Source organism: Sinohyriopsis cumingii, chromosome 4, assembly GCF_028554795.1.
Source record: "Sinohyriopsis cumingii isolate HCF-2022 chromosome 4, ASM2855479v2, whole genome shotgun sequence".
In the NCBI taxonomy this organism is placed as follows: domain Eukaryota; kingdom Metazoa; phylum Mollusca; class Bivalvia; order Unionida; family Unionidae; genus Sinohyriopsis; species Sinohyriopsis cumingii.
Window position 1 is genome coordinate 56145590 of NC_142964.1, and position 15854 is coordinate 56161443.

The 15854-nt window shown below is 34.8% G+C and overlaps 1 protein-coding gene across 1 annotated transcript in view; it reads right to left on the reverse strand.

The window, feature by feature from the left end:
* The window catches only part of LOC149801207 (complement C3-like), a 333137-nt gene that overhangs the window by 28508 nt on the left and 288775 nt on the right, over nucleotides 1-15854 (reverse strand). Inside the window, exon 32 of the mRNA XM_089955246.1 lies at nucleotides 3417-3519. Coding sequence (XP_089811372.1) covers nucleotides 3417-3519 — 103 coding nt within the window. The remainder of the gene's footprint in view (nucleotides 1-3416; nucleotides 3520-15854) is intronic.

Consider the following 15854-nt stretch of genomic DNA (forward strand, 5'->3'; position numbering starts at 1 on the left):
TATACACACACACACACACACACACACATGGTACTTGGTAAACTAATAGTTAATTCCCGTTATAAGGTCAGTCTGTGGAATCATTTACGGTTGTGATTGTGTCCAGATATAATTTGAGACAAATTATGGCTTTAAATTATTCATGGGAATTACAAAGTGCTCAATGACATTTGGACTAACAAGTTACTTTGGGATTATTGTGAACTCATTCAAAGACATTTACGATTGCATCATTCTGGTACATTAGGACATTCAAGAGTATCGGTATATCAGGACAATCAAGACTATTGGAATTCATTTGGAACATTCTGTACTTCTGGACTTATCATAGGACATTTAGGATTATATGGGATTTAATTCACAACACTTTTGTTCCTTAAGTTTTCACTCTGTAACTTAACAGAAATAATAACTTGTCGATTTTACTAAACTTCTTGGTTTCAATTATTTTTCTGTTACATAGTTGAAGACCTAGAGTTGTAACACTGTTGACTGTCCTCTAAATGCTCCTCCAAGCTAAGTTCACCTTGAAGAGAAAGTTCATATTAATGAGTCTCATATTTCTTAAGCATTGCTTCCCACTGATCTCTGTAATGGGGGAGAGAGTGCATAAAAAATTCAATGTTTTAATAAATTTGTATAAATCTTTCATTTTTTTTAATGTGGTGGATTTCAACAATAAAACAGTGGGAGTGGTAGATGGCTTTAAAACAGTATATTTATCCTACTGCAAACAGCATCATATATATGGCTCCAAACAAAAAAGAAATAATTCTTTTTAGAAAAATCTAAGAATCACAGTGACTTGTCAAATGTACATCTTCATATGATGACTAATATATTTGATAAGTCTGATGGCAATCATTTTAAAACTGAAACTAGTTACACTCACAATATTCTGTAACACTGCATTTGAATTCTTGCCAAGAAAGAAAAACGCTGGAGTGAACTGATCATACATTCCAACTGTCATTTTCATGGCAGGGGGTGGGGGTGGAGTGAAATATACAAAAATGTACTTCTGAATAGACCCTTCAGTGTACTTCAATAAATGTGTGTGATAAATAACTTTTAATGAATAAATAAAGCTTGCAATTGTTTATATTCTTTATAGGCAAAGAGGCAGTAATATGTAATGACAAAGATACTAGATCATATGCATTAGAATTGCATGTAATAGCAGAGACATTTACCACCAACTACAGAAAATTAATGTCTGCTATTACACAAGCTTTTTAATTGTATTTGTGTGTTTTTTTTTAATCCATCAATAACCACACCCAGTGGTGAACAACCAGTCATATTTTACCTCTCCAGGCATCGATCTCACACAGAGCCAATTTCTTCCTCTGGCTCTTTGAAGAAAGAAAATTAACTCTGAGTATGATCAAAGGCTTCCGCTATAAGATTGCTGACACATTTTGTCTTCATGGGTGCAAAGAAATACAAGGACTTATCTGATTTACTCACTAACTTTGAGTATAAATGGCCTAAAACTTTAACCCTCTGCCCTAAGTAGAATCTACCTTGCGTGTTAACCTGGCTGAACAAGACCCCCTTGAACAAAAGTGCATGGGCATCTCTGGCCCACCTATCCTACAAGACCTGCTTCCTCATGGCCTTAGAGACATCTGGCAGAATTAGTGAAATACATGCCCCATCTGCAGATCCCATTTATTTGCAGTTCCGACAAGATGACAGTTTCCTTGTTCATTGCCAAGAGCCATCTCCCTTCCATGGGTAACCAGACCTTTGTCTTGAAAGCTCTGTCTTTCCTGGATGCATCAACTGAAGGCCACTTACAAGATCCAGTCATATCTTTTAAGTGGAACTTTAATTAAACAGAGCCAGTGTGTTAAAAGAGATCACGCCTTATTCTACCTCTCAAGTCAGGACAAGACAATACAACAGCTCAGGCTCTCTCATCCTGGATCAAGTGGAGTATTTGCTCAGCATACAGGGAAATAACCACGACTCAAATGAACCTATTACGCATTTTGGCTCATGAGGTTAGGACAGCTGCCACCAACCTAGCATTCGAACAGAACAATTTGTCTAATATCTTCATAATATAATCATATATTTCAAGTTTGGTAAAACCTCTAACAGAAATATGTCCTCAAGAGTTTTAACAGACTCAGTCAATCAAAGGCAAGATCAAATCAGTAATATGCATCAGCCTTGGTCCTTACTCAACTTGTTTGAAATCTTAACAATACAAGCAAATATTCCATGTTTGATCAAAATCAATACAAAAAATGTTGTCTCCAGAATGATAACAAAGTCAGTCAGTCAAATGCCAGATAACATCATTAATATATTTTGATCTTTTTCATGATAAAAGTCTGTCAGAATTTGATGATACAAGCTCGTATTCAAAGGCTGGTTGAAATCATGCTTTATGGCCAGGTGAGCTTAAAATTACAGTAGCAAAGAGATTTATCTACCTTCACATCTTCAGGCGATGAGCTTCATATTTACCAAATTTCATTGTAATCCATAAAAACCAAAAGGCTTATTGCATTCATGATTGTGGGATGGATGGAAGGATGTATGGATGGATGCAATGATTCCTATATACCCCCATTGAAGTGAATGATATAAAAACCTTTAGCAAAACCTTACATGGTGTAAACCACCATCCACTTAATATGAATGGTATTAAAACCCTAGCAAAGCCTTACATGGTGTACACCACCATCCACTTAATATGAATGGTATTAAAACCCTAGCAAAGCCTTACTTGCTGTAAACCACCATCCACTTAATATGAATGGTATTAAAACCCTAGCAGCAAGGACTTAAATGGTGTAAACACCCCACCATTTAACTGAATGGTATTAAAACCCTAGCAAAGCCTTACATGGTATAAATCACCACTGCTGCAATTATAGTGACTTATCTTGTTCAACTTTATTGTAAGATATCTAAAAAAATCTTTTACCTATTTTGCTATAATGTGTTGAAATATAGGCATTTCTTGGATGTTATGTGAATATATTAAGCTAATAATCAAGGGACATAATTCTGTTCAAAACTGAATGACAGAAAAACTTTGCCCTGGCTGAAACAGTGCATCAGAAGAGTGTTGCCTTTGGTGCCCCCAACTTAGAAAGAAATACTGCAAACTCAACAAAATGTTTCCCTGGGCAGTTGCCGATATTGCCCACCCCTTATGAATCCCCAGAGTAAAGCTCCTTCATTTTGACTGAGGAATCCTGTAGCATGGAAACTGATCGGTGAGGCATTATGCTATAATACATTTGGGTTTATTCTGTTCAGGACTGGGTGCATGTTGTATCCTGATCATCAAGGTCTTAGGTGAAACTTTACACCTCTGATAGGTGGTTATCTGTTGAAAATATCAAAATATCAGCTTAATGAATGTACTGATGAATAGGAATTAGTGAACTCACATCCATCAGATCCTGGTCATTCACCAGTTTGAATCCTGTCTGTATGCCAAGGTCCACAATTGACATTCCAGCATTTTCTTGTTCTTCTGCCTTCGGAACATAGCTGTAAAGCAGAAATTTAATTGTGTAAACTTATGAAATCTGCACTAATAACACCTAAGTGCAAAGAGTCTGCACCAGAATTGCCATCAAATTATGTGCTGGCAGAAAAGGTTCCATCATCTTTCTTTCTACTAATGATTTTCAACACAAAACACAGACTTTGGATCTTCTGGCACACCATGTACAACTGACTTTTATGAAGATCCAACACGAATAGAAAAACTGTCAATAATTATGTCAGAAAAGGAAAGATGAATTTTTTATAATGAACATGACATGCAAAGCAATAGTGTTAAATTATTAGGATTGTATCGAATTATATAATGATGCAGAATCATTACCGTTTAATGTAGTGAACTTTATGTATTCCCCCCCCCCCAAAAATAGTGGCTTTAAACAAAGTACATACCAATCAGGAGAACTGAAATTCAATGACTTTTCAATGACCAGTTTTCAGTCTTCAATGACTTTTCATGGCACCAAGTATTCTACTTCAATACAACAACAAAAAATACAAAAACAATACAGAAATAAATAAATGTAATACAATAAGATAGGGAAATGATTTTTTATTTTAAAGTCATTGCAACTGGATCAGTATGTTAACCACTGCTCTTTAGCTTCTAGCCTTTCTCCTCCAGTTGCAACTCCAGTGTTTTCACTTCAGAGATGCTTCCAGGATTTTATTTAAGGGGGGAGGGGAGCTCACACTTGTCGCCAAAATAAGGAGAAGTAGAACAAAAAGGAGTGGGTAGAGGAAATGGCCACATTTCAATATTTACCCAACACTTCAATATCCAATTATCTCCTTCCAGATCCAATCTGTCAGAATCCTACTGAAATCAGAATCTTTAAATGATGTCACGTTTAGCTGTATATGCATTAATCTGTCATATTTTTACGAGCTTAATCTGTTCCTTACCTGTGAATGAATATTGTTTTGTGCTGAGATGCCCGTTTCACAGTCTTCTCTCTGACAGGGCATATACATATCTAGCTAAGCCAGCTGGAACAAATTTTAGAACTGTTCTTTATGGTTGTTATGTGCAACTTTCCACAGCTCATATGTGTTGTTATATGGATACTTCTAATTGAAAACAAGATTTTTCACTACCATATACTCTGTTAAAGTTTACTGACTACTCTGCCACATGTACTATCTGTTCCATAATGCTGTGTTAGGATTTGAAGTCCATCAACACCAAAGTCTGCTTGTTGAAGGTATTATGATCAAATAAATATCTTTACTACCTAATTTCATTTTTAGATTCTTATTTATTACATTTAACTGAACTCTTATAGGGATAATATGTAGCCACACTCAAGGTATTTTGAAGTATGCATTTTTAATACATTTTGGATTTACTGGGTCTCATTATTGCATATTCATGTTTCTTTTCACCCCAAAAACCCTAAGATATTATAATAATAATAATGAGGACTTTGTATAGCACCCAATCTTTAGAAGCTCTAAGCGCTTTACAACATTAGACAACACCTATAAGATAAGAAACATAATAATATTATTACAAAAACAAACAACACGAAATTAAAAAAAACATTAAAAAATAAAAAACATGCTGAGAATATTTCAGGTAGGAAACATTATTAGGTCTTTAAGTTTGTTCTTGCTGTTGAAATAAGTGAGTTTTGAGAGCCTTCTTGAATGTGATCACTGTCTTTTTGTCTAAGTTCAGTGGGCAATTCATTCCACGTTCCTGGGCCCTGTATGCAAAAGAATCCTGTCCATATGACTTTGTTTTCATAGTGGGAATAATGAGTATATGATTGTCAGAAGAGGAGCGTAAGTATCTTGCTGGTGTTTACACATGGGTGAGGTCAGATAGGTATGTTGGACTAGAGTCCGACAGTGTAATGTAGCACAGAGAACAAATTTCGTGTTTGATTCTGGATCGAATGGATAGCCAGTGCAGGGTGCAGAGCAGTGGGGAAGTGTGCTCTAATCGTGGTACTCTAAGTATGATTCGAGCAGCTGCGTTTTGAACTTTTTGAAGTTTCTGGAGTAGATATTGAGATGAACCAGACAGAATTGAGTTACAATAGTCCAGTCTTGAAAGTACTAATGAACACACAAGTGTTTTAGTGGCATCAACTGAAAGATATTTGTGAATTGAGCTGATGTGTCTCAGCTCAAGATATGCAGCCTTGCATATGTTCATGACATGTTGGTGCAATGTGAGAGTACTGTCCGGAGTAACACCTAGGTTTTGCACTGATTGTGTAAATTTAATGTTGGCGTTGCTGATATTTATTGTTTGAGGTAAAGGATGTGAATGAGAAAGTCTTTGTGTTGTGATCAGAATGGCCTCAGTTTTATCATCATTCATCTGCAGCTTGTTACAAGTCATCCATGATTTCACATCAGAAATGCACCTCTCTACACCTTGGATGGTAGATCAACTTCAGTTGGGTGGCTAGATTTGTATATTTGGGTGTCATCAGCGTACAATTGGTGAGACACTGGATGATGATCTATGACACTTGAGAGCGACTGAGTGTACAGAATGAAGAGAACAGGTCCCAGAACAGACCCCTGTGGAACACCACAACATAGATCAACTGGGCTGGAGTGTATTCCATTTGCAGACACAATTTGTGTCCTGTTGACCAAGTAGGACTTGAACCACAGTAAGGCTGTATCATGAATGCCAAATACATGTTGGAGACGGTGAAGTAATATATCATGGTCTATTGTGTCAAATGCTGCAGACAAATCAAGGAAGGTGAGGACTGTAATCTTTCCCTATCCAATGCAGAGAGAATGTCATTAACTACCTTTAGAAGAGTAGTTTCAGTACTGTGGCAAGGGCGATATGCAAATTGTACATTGCTAAAAAGACTGTTTGAATTTAGATGAGATACAAGCTGGGATAGAACAACCTTTTCAAAGATTTTTAAAATGAATGGGAGATTAGAAACTGGGCGGTAGTTCTTTAAATCGTTATGGTCTAGTGTTGGATTCTTCAGCAGAGGCTTTACAATGGCAGTTTTGAAAAATGATGGGAATTCCCCAGATGAGAGAGAGGTATTAATAACATCAGTTAGTGAAGGCAATACTGGATCTAAGCACTCATTCAGCAGTGATGTTGGAATTGGATCAAGTTCACATGACTTTGGTGCACTCTTCATCACGATTGTACATACGAAATCCATAGAGACAGGTTCAAATGCTGCTAATGGTCGTTGCTCAAATTCTGTATCCAAACTGTATGGTGATGACGAGTCAACTGAAATTGTGGTGTCAAGCTTATCTTTAATGGTTTGTACTTTGTCATGGAAGAAATTTGCAAACATGTCCGGAAGGTCGACTGGAGAGAAGGTAGTTGGAAGTGGTGTTGATTTGTTCCTTGACATTAGCTTGTTAGTAATCTCAAAGAGCTCTTTGCAGCTGGAACTTTCCATCATCTTCGTAGTGTAGTGGGCTGATTTCGCTGCATGGACTATATTTGTGACATTCTTCTTAGCGACTTCATTGATTTGCTTATGAATAGAGAGTCTGGTGGAAAGTCAGAGCCTCTCAGCTTTACGGCGGTCTCTTTTAGCAGTGTGAAGCTGGTTCCTAACACTGCTATACCATGGAGAACACTTTTGAATTTATACTCTGCACTTGGTAGCTGGGGCATGTTTGTCAAGTAATGAACGCAGACAGTTATCGAGTTGTTCTGCGGCAGGAGGTAAACAAGTTGTTAGGTTAGCTTGGATGTCGTACATTAATTTGGTTCTATTTATCATACGGAGGTTTCTCTTAGTAGCAGATAAAGGTGGAGGGTTAGGGACTGATATGTCAAGATGGCATATAATGAAGAGGTGATCTGATGCAAGGTCATAGGATACCAGGGAGGACCGTAGAATGTTATCATCAGGTCTATGAAGAATCCAGCCTAAAATGTGACCATGTTTATGGGTGGGTTGGTTAACTGACTGTTTGAGGTTGAAAACATTAATGGAATCTACAAGTTTTGAGGTATCTGAGTTTCCAGTCAAAGTGAAAGTTGAAATCTCCAAGAATAATCAGGTTGCCACCTATCAAATTTCCATAGTCCAGGAGATTCGAAAACTGTTCCAAAAAGAGAGAGTCAGCCAGCTTGTTTTTTCTACTAGGAGGAGGGCGGTATAGGCAGAAAAAAATGGACTGACCTATGCTCCAGCGTGAGTGTGGTTTGGACTAGTTCAAACAATGTGTGGTCGAAATTGAATGTTGTTGTGTAGTTAAGACGTTTTATCATGGAGTTCTTTGTGATGACAGCAATTCCACCTCCGCGAGAATTACAGGGGAAAGACTTGATGGAGTAACCAATGGGTGTTAGATCCGCACACTTGGGCTCATCGCCTGATGTTTTTAGCCATGTTTCTGTCAAGAAAAATATGTCAACATTTTCGTCGTTGATAAAATTAAGTATTTCTGTGCGCTTTTCCGGTGGTCCTACTGACTGGGCATTGAATAATGCGATGCGCAGAGGTATTTCTTGGATAGTTGACACAAAGGTTGATGAATTAATTGGGATTTGAATTAGGTTATCTAAATTAATGGTTGAAATTTTTTTAAATGGTTGTGCTGAAATAAGGGAGATAACTGGAATTCTTCTCCTTGTTCTACACCAGCCAGCTTTGAAATGTTTCTTTTTCGCTTCTGTTTACATTTAAGTAATGATGAATGTAGTCCCAGTTCGTTTAGTCTAGAGCACAATATAGTGTGGAGAGCCAAGGAGTGAACATTTAAAGCAATTAATGAGGGTCCATTGTAGCATAAACAGGTTGACAGGCGAGTATCACGTGATGGTGGTTTGTTCAAAAACAGTGGAGCAAGACAGCTAAGAAAAAATCTAATTATTCTCGTTTCCAAAACAAGGAGATGAAGAAACACAAACGAATTTAACAGCCAATACATAATGAACACAATAACGAAGATGAAAACAGGCAACAAGCACAAATATCGTGAAAACAGCACTAAAAAACAGAACAGCTGCTTCAAGCCAGTTAAGCGATAGCGGCCATCTTGTCAAATTATGCCAGGGACTGATTAAAAATTGAAATTTAAAAATAGCATGTAGTTAAAATTTTAGGAATATGGAGATCAGCAGTTTTCTTGTCAACAGAAGGAAATTTACAAATATGTAAAAAATGTAAACAACTTACACAGCACCTTAACTAAATAAATGTTATGATATCCCTACATTTCTTCAAGTGAATTAAATGGACAGTGAAAACGTGTATTTCCATTTTTTTTGGTGCTATCTAGAATAATTTGGCAGTAAATCATCCCTGATTGAACATTAGAATGCACCTTGCATTGATTTTCTCTGAAATAAAAACATACTCCAGGTGAAGTTAAAAATATAAATCATGTTACTATTGTTTCAACTGCATGTGTTCTTATACCTGAAAACTGAGCAGTAAATTAAAAGTAAAGACTTGACAACACTCCTCAAGAATGTGAATGGGTTAATCCATGTTTATAAGTCTAAAGTTTGGCACTAACAATCACCAAATGAACAGTCCAGAAGTTTATACCTCTTAAGCTGGTGATCAGACCTATTAAAATGACAAATCTTTCAAATGTTATGAATTTGTTATATGGTGCAGATTTTAGTCAAAAGGTGACATACATTTGCAGCATAACATATTTTTGAACCTTCAGAATGATGTCACTAACTGTATGTACAGCTTCCATCATGTTGACATCTTCAGCTAAAATGCTCAAACATATCTTCACGTAGGGTAAAAATGTTACTCTTTCTAAAATATGTATGAGTGCATATTTGGCTGAATAAGAGGATCAAATGAAATTTAAACATTTTGTCATGCTTTTACTCGCCTTTTTTGAATTATACAATTATATGGCCAGATATTCAAGATTTGGGGTTTTTGCTTTACATAAAAACCAATAATTCCGTGTAAGACATTATCATGTAAACACTGGGTATGGTGCAATAAAAATACCTGTTTTGATCTCCATTATTTCCCCCATAGTTTGTGCATAGCTAATAAGCATTTTGTAGCACAAGATCCTGCAAGGCTAAATTGTATGTGAAAAGAAATGAAAATTTCACTTTACTTTTAAACTGTATTTTAATTCAGTTTTTTATTATGCCTTCTTTACAATTAATTTCAAAATGCCATTGAAAGAGGGGTTAATTTTTATTTTTTGTCCATACAGCATGTAGACTGGACCATTTTCAGACTCACAATCTGGTATCTCCATAAGCACTTCAATATTCTTAAATACCTCATAGTTTTAAAAATAAATTGATTACATCATAATCATCAGCCAGTATTTGCCAAATGAACTCAGAAGCTAAAGATGAACCATGCTGGGATTCAGCCAATTTTGTTTTTTAGGTGGCCTGTATTTTAAACACACATTTGTGAAACTTCTTTAATGTAAGGTTCAAACTATGACAGAATGAATTTTCCAGGTCCCAATATGCTAATTAAACTTAGTGAAAGAGTGTGCATACATTTATGACGTCACATGAAAGGGGCACTATTCATTATATCTGATTACTTCCAGTGGAATATGATAATAGTTGACACATGATCGAAAATCAAACTGTACTTCTGATTGTTACAGAACATTAAAAAAATTACTCAAAAGAAATTTTTTCCTCCATATTATATTATTATGCAAAACAAAATCTCTAAAATTCAATGACTTTCAATGACCTTTAATGACCATGTGGACCTTGTGTTAGAAAGAAAAATCACTCCTCCAGGTTTGAAAATTCGTATGATTCATTATTCAAAAGGGTCACAACTCTTTTATTATTATACCAAATGTTTATATCATTACTGTTCCAGTATAATGCACCCAAACTGCACAAAACATAGTTCCAGATAAACAGTCTAAAGTTGTTTGTTCCAGATATGATTTCAAGTAAATAATAACAGACTCTGATCTGCCTTTCCACTAAGCAATGGCAAATCTGAGTTTATACTGTTTGCAGCTGTGTGTATACCAGTAAACATTAATATGTACAGTAAAAGTAATTTGTATGTGTCCTGAACATTTGCATTTTAAAAACAAATCTGTAACAACTGAAATCCACATTATTCTGTTAGTGAACCACATAAAACATTGCCTGATAATAAAGTTCCAAGCACTAATTTCTCATCAGCCTTCATACCTAGTTTGCTATATTTGTAAAGGAGCTGCTTCATATTGATCTGAAGGTCAACAGATCTAAGGTGAAGGTTGCTGGAGAAGAAATCTTGACTTTGGCTTCCACACAATGTTTCAAGCTTTCAGCAGCTGTTTCTCATCAAATTTATGGATCACATTTACAAATGGACTATGCATACATAGAGAGCACACTAATGATACAGGGAGCCAGAAGGTCAGTAGTCAATATTATTGGAAACCAAATATTTTGTTTGATACATAATAAATCCAGTTTCCTAGACCTAATTCTCATCAAACATCATAATTTACATGCCATTATTTTTAAATATGATAATAATAACACAATAACAAAGATACAGTCACATACTTCTCACTCAGTGCAAAAAGGAGTGTTGTTCTGCAGTTTGTCCAAGGCAAACACACGAAGCTGTGATTTTTGTAACATTTTGAATTTTAAATAAATAATTAAAGATGATGTAATGGGATAATTCTAGATATATACACTTGGAATAAAAACATAAGATTTATCATTATATATCACCAAAATACTCTCCTGATTTAATTAACAAATAATTAAAGTCTCATTCTAATATTTTTAATACAATCTGTTAATCAACAATTTACTTTTTTTATGGTTATGAAGCAAAAAATGGGTGCATATAATTATGCTAGGCTTAACATTTCAATGTACGAGTGATGCTTAGAAGCATTATTAGCAAGGGATTCATTGCAAAACGACCCAATCAATACACTGGCAGGGCCTTAAACAGGAATTTTTTTTATAAAAAAGGGGTGGCCATATGTATTTAACATTAATGGGCCATAACTATACAAAATGATGTTACATGCTGGGGATCAAACTTGTGCAAAAAGTTCAGCAAGCTAAAGCTGCCATGAAATCTGCTTGAAATCAATTGAATCGCATTCCAAAGATCACAGCTGGAAAATATCGGCAATAACTCCACTGATTAGTGGTACTGAAACCTTTCAATATGTTTCATGGTAAACAGATCTGTAAAATATATAAGGAAATCAAATAAATTGGAGATATCATTAATAAAATGATGCAAACCCAATCTGGTTGAAATATGATATCATGTGCAAAGCTATGCTGCAGAAATCAAAGTTTAGAATGGGTAATCCTATTTGATGACAGAGGCCATTTCTGATGGCAGATCAGATAAAACTGGATCAGAAATCAAAGTTTAGAATGGGTAATCCTATTTGATGACTTTGGCCACATATGATGGCAGATCAGATAAAACAGTGGATCAGAAATCAAAGTTTAGAATGAGTAATTCTATTTGATGACAGAGGCCATTTCTGATGGCAGATCAGATAAAACAGTGGATCAGAAATCAAAGTTTAGAATGGGTAATCCTATTTGATGACAGAGACCATTTCTGATGACAGATCAGATAAAACAGTGGATCAGAAATCAAAGTTTAGAATGGGTAATTCTATTTGATCACATTGGCCATATATGATGGCAGATCAGATAAAACAGTGGATCAGAAATCAAAGTTTAGAATGGGTAATCCTATTTGATGACAGAGACCATTTCTGATGACAGATCAGATAAAACAGTGGATCAGAAATCAAAGTTTAGAATGGGTAATTCGATTTGATCACATTGGCCATATATGATGGCAGATCAGATAAAACAGTGGATCAAAAATCAAAGTTTAGAATGGGTAATCCTATTTGATGACAGAGGCCATTTCTAATGGCAGATCAGATAAAACAGTGGATCAGAAATCAAAGTTTAGAATGGGTAATCCTATTTGATGACAGAGGCCATTTCTGATGGAAGATCAGATAAAACAATGGATCAGAAATCAAAGTTTAGAATGGGTAATCCTATTTGATGACAGAGGCCATATATGATGGCAGATCAGATAAAACAGTGGATCAGAAATCAAAGTTTAGAATGGGTAATTCTATTTGGTGACAGGCAATATCTGATGGCAGATCAGATAAAACAGTGGATCAGAAATCAAAGTTTAGAATGGGTAGTACAATTTGATGACAGAGGCCATATCTGACAGCAGATCAGATAAAACAGTGGATCAGAAATTAAAGTTTAGAATGGGTCCTACAATTTGATGACAGAGGCCATATCTGATGGCAGATCAGATAAAACAGTGGATCAGAAATCAAAGTTTAGAATGGGTAATCCTAGTTCATGACAGAGGCCATATATGATGGCAGATCGGCATCATTTGAAAAAATAAATAAAAGCCATCTATACTGTAATACTTTCAGTCAAATGTGGTCAAATTTTCATGACCGTTTTTCAAGAAGAAGATATTTAAATATTTCTTTTTTTTATAGCAAAAGTGGCACATCTGACAGGATCAGCATCAAATGAGCAAATTTGAAAGACCTTTATGCTAGGAAGCTTTTCATTAAATTTGTTTGAATTCTGACAAGCAGTTTTTGAGAAGATGTAATTCAAGAGTTAGAAGATGTATTTCAAAAGTTATTCTGTTTTCTTTTAGGAATGGTGGTTATATTGTAAATTCAATCAGGATAATTTGAATAAATTCTAAAGACATTAATACCAGGATGCTTCCTTTCAAATTTAGTCAAATTCTGTTGATTTGATTTTTAAGATAAAGTCATATAAAAGCTTTTCCGTTTTGGCAATAGTGGCCTTATTTTACACTGGATCAGTATCTACATTATTTTTAGTAATAGTGGCTTTATTTTACAGTGGATCAGTACCTACTTTATCTTTAGTAATAGTGGCCTTATTTTACAGTGGATCAATATCTACATTATTTTAGTAATAGTGGCCTTATTTGACAGTGGTTCAGTATCTACATTATTTTTAGCAATAGTGGCCTTATTTTACAGATCAGTACCTACATTATTTTTAGTAATAGTGGCCTTATTTTACAGTAGATCAGTATCTACATTATTTTTAGCAATAGTAACCTTATTTTACAATGGATCAGTACCTACATTATTATTAGTAATAGTGGCCTTATTTTACAGTAGATCAGTATCTACATTATTTTAGCAATAGTAACCTTATTTTACATTGGATCAGTATCTACATTATTTTTAGCAATAGTGGCCTTATTTTACAGATCAGTACCTACATTATTTTTAGTAAATGTCACAGAATTAGGCAAAGAAATAACTTGGTTTTGTCTTAAAAACAATTAGACTATTTCTCATTGTACATGCGTACAACGTTATATAGGGTGAATGTGTTTTTCCAGGTAAGCGACTGAATTAACATGTACCTAGCCATAGATTACTTGTGTCAGGTATCATGACTAACATGATATGCACGGGTATTCTACCCTGACTTGTACTCACTCTCCTATGGATTTAAGTAAGACGAATCACGAAAAACCACACTGGTCGTTTTTGGATCACGTCAAGGAGTATACACTCTCCTTTATTCTCCAGCCATAGGGGTAAGTGTTAAATTTACATTCTTTTTATTTGATAGGCGAAGCTTATTTGGTTTGTACTGTGTTATCGCATAGTAATGTGTTTATTACAACGCAGATTTTTAAAGTATTATCATATATCTAGAAATTATACAGAAACTATTATGTCCCATTTGGTTTTATTATAGCTGTCTGTGTCTGTGTTGGCAGCTGTGTCTGTGTTGGAAGCTGTTTCTGTGTTTGAAGATGATTCTGACTGTGTTCGTAGCTGACCGTTTGTAGCCGACTGTTACAGTAGCTGACTGTTATGGCAGCTGACCGTGTTTGTAGCCGTGAATGTATATGAAATGTTATTGTGAATATAACTAGAGCGGTCCGAAGCTGTACGAAGCTGTCTAAAGTTTCTTGGAGTCATCTGGAGCTTCCAGAACAATGCTGTATGTTGTGATAACATTGTGAATCTTAGTCATGATAAGATTATTGTGAATCTTAGTCATGATAAGATTATTGTGAATCTTAGTCGTGATAAGATTATTGTGAATCTTAATCGTGATAAGATTATTGTGAATCTTAGTCGTGATAAGATTATTGTGAATCTTAGTCATGACAAGATTATTGTGAATCTTAGTCGTGATAAGATTATTGTGAATCTTAGTCGTGATAAGATTATTGTGAATCTTAGTTGTGATAAGATTATTGTGAATCTTAGTTGTGACAAGATTATTGTGAATCTTAGTCGTGATAAGATTATTGTGAATCTTAGTCGTGACAAGATTATTGTGAATCTTAGTCGTGATAAGATTATTGTGAATCTTAGTCGTGATAAGATTATTGTGAATCTTAGTTGTGATAAGATTATTGTGAATCTTAGTCATGATAAGATTATTGTGAATCTTAAGTTGTTTCAAAGATTATTTTGAACCTTAAGTTGTGTCAAAGATTATTGTTTGTAGCCGTGAATGTATATGAAATGTTATTGTGAATATAACTAGAGCGGTCCGAAGCTGTACGAAGCTGTCTAAAGTTTCTTGGAGTCATCTGGAGCTTCCAGAACAATGCTGTATGTTGTGATAACATTGTGAATCTTAGTCATGATAAGATTATTGTGAATCTTAGTCATGATAAGATTATTGTGAATCTTAGTCGTGATAAGATTATTGTGAATCTTAATCGTGATAAGATTATTGTGAATCTTAGTCGTGATAAGATTATTGTGAATCTTAGTCGTGACAAGATTATTGTGAATCTTAGTCGTGATAAGATTATTGTGAATCTTAGTCGTGATAAGATTATTGTGAATCTTAGTTGTGATAAGATTATTGTGATACTTAGTCGTGATAAGATTATTGTGAATCTTAAGTTGTTTCAAAGATTATTTTGAATCTTTAGATGTATCAAAGATTATTTTGAATCTTAAGTTGTATCAAGATTATTTTGAACCTTAGTGGTGTCAAGAGTATTTTGAATCTTGTGTAAGATTATTTTTGAATCTTTATAATTTTGTTCGAGATTTTGTGAATATCTTGTTGAACAAAATACTGTTTAAGGGGTATGTGCAGTCCATGAGGGTTCTTGAATCTGCACTTCATTTTATTTAATATTTGTTTTGTTTATTTTCAATTGTATTTTTACATCATATATTTATCATTATTAATTCATTCATAAATTTCCATCTTTCCCACATTGTGTTTGGCTTGTTCATTTAGTCCAAAAACCCACTTGGTTATAATTCTGTGACAATGGTGTCAGAAGTGGGATATTTGGATTAAGTGAACCGTCATCACAATG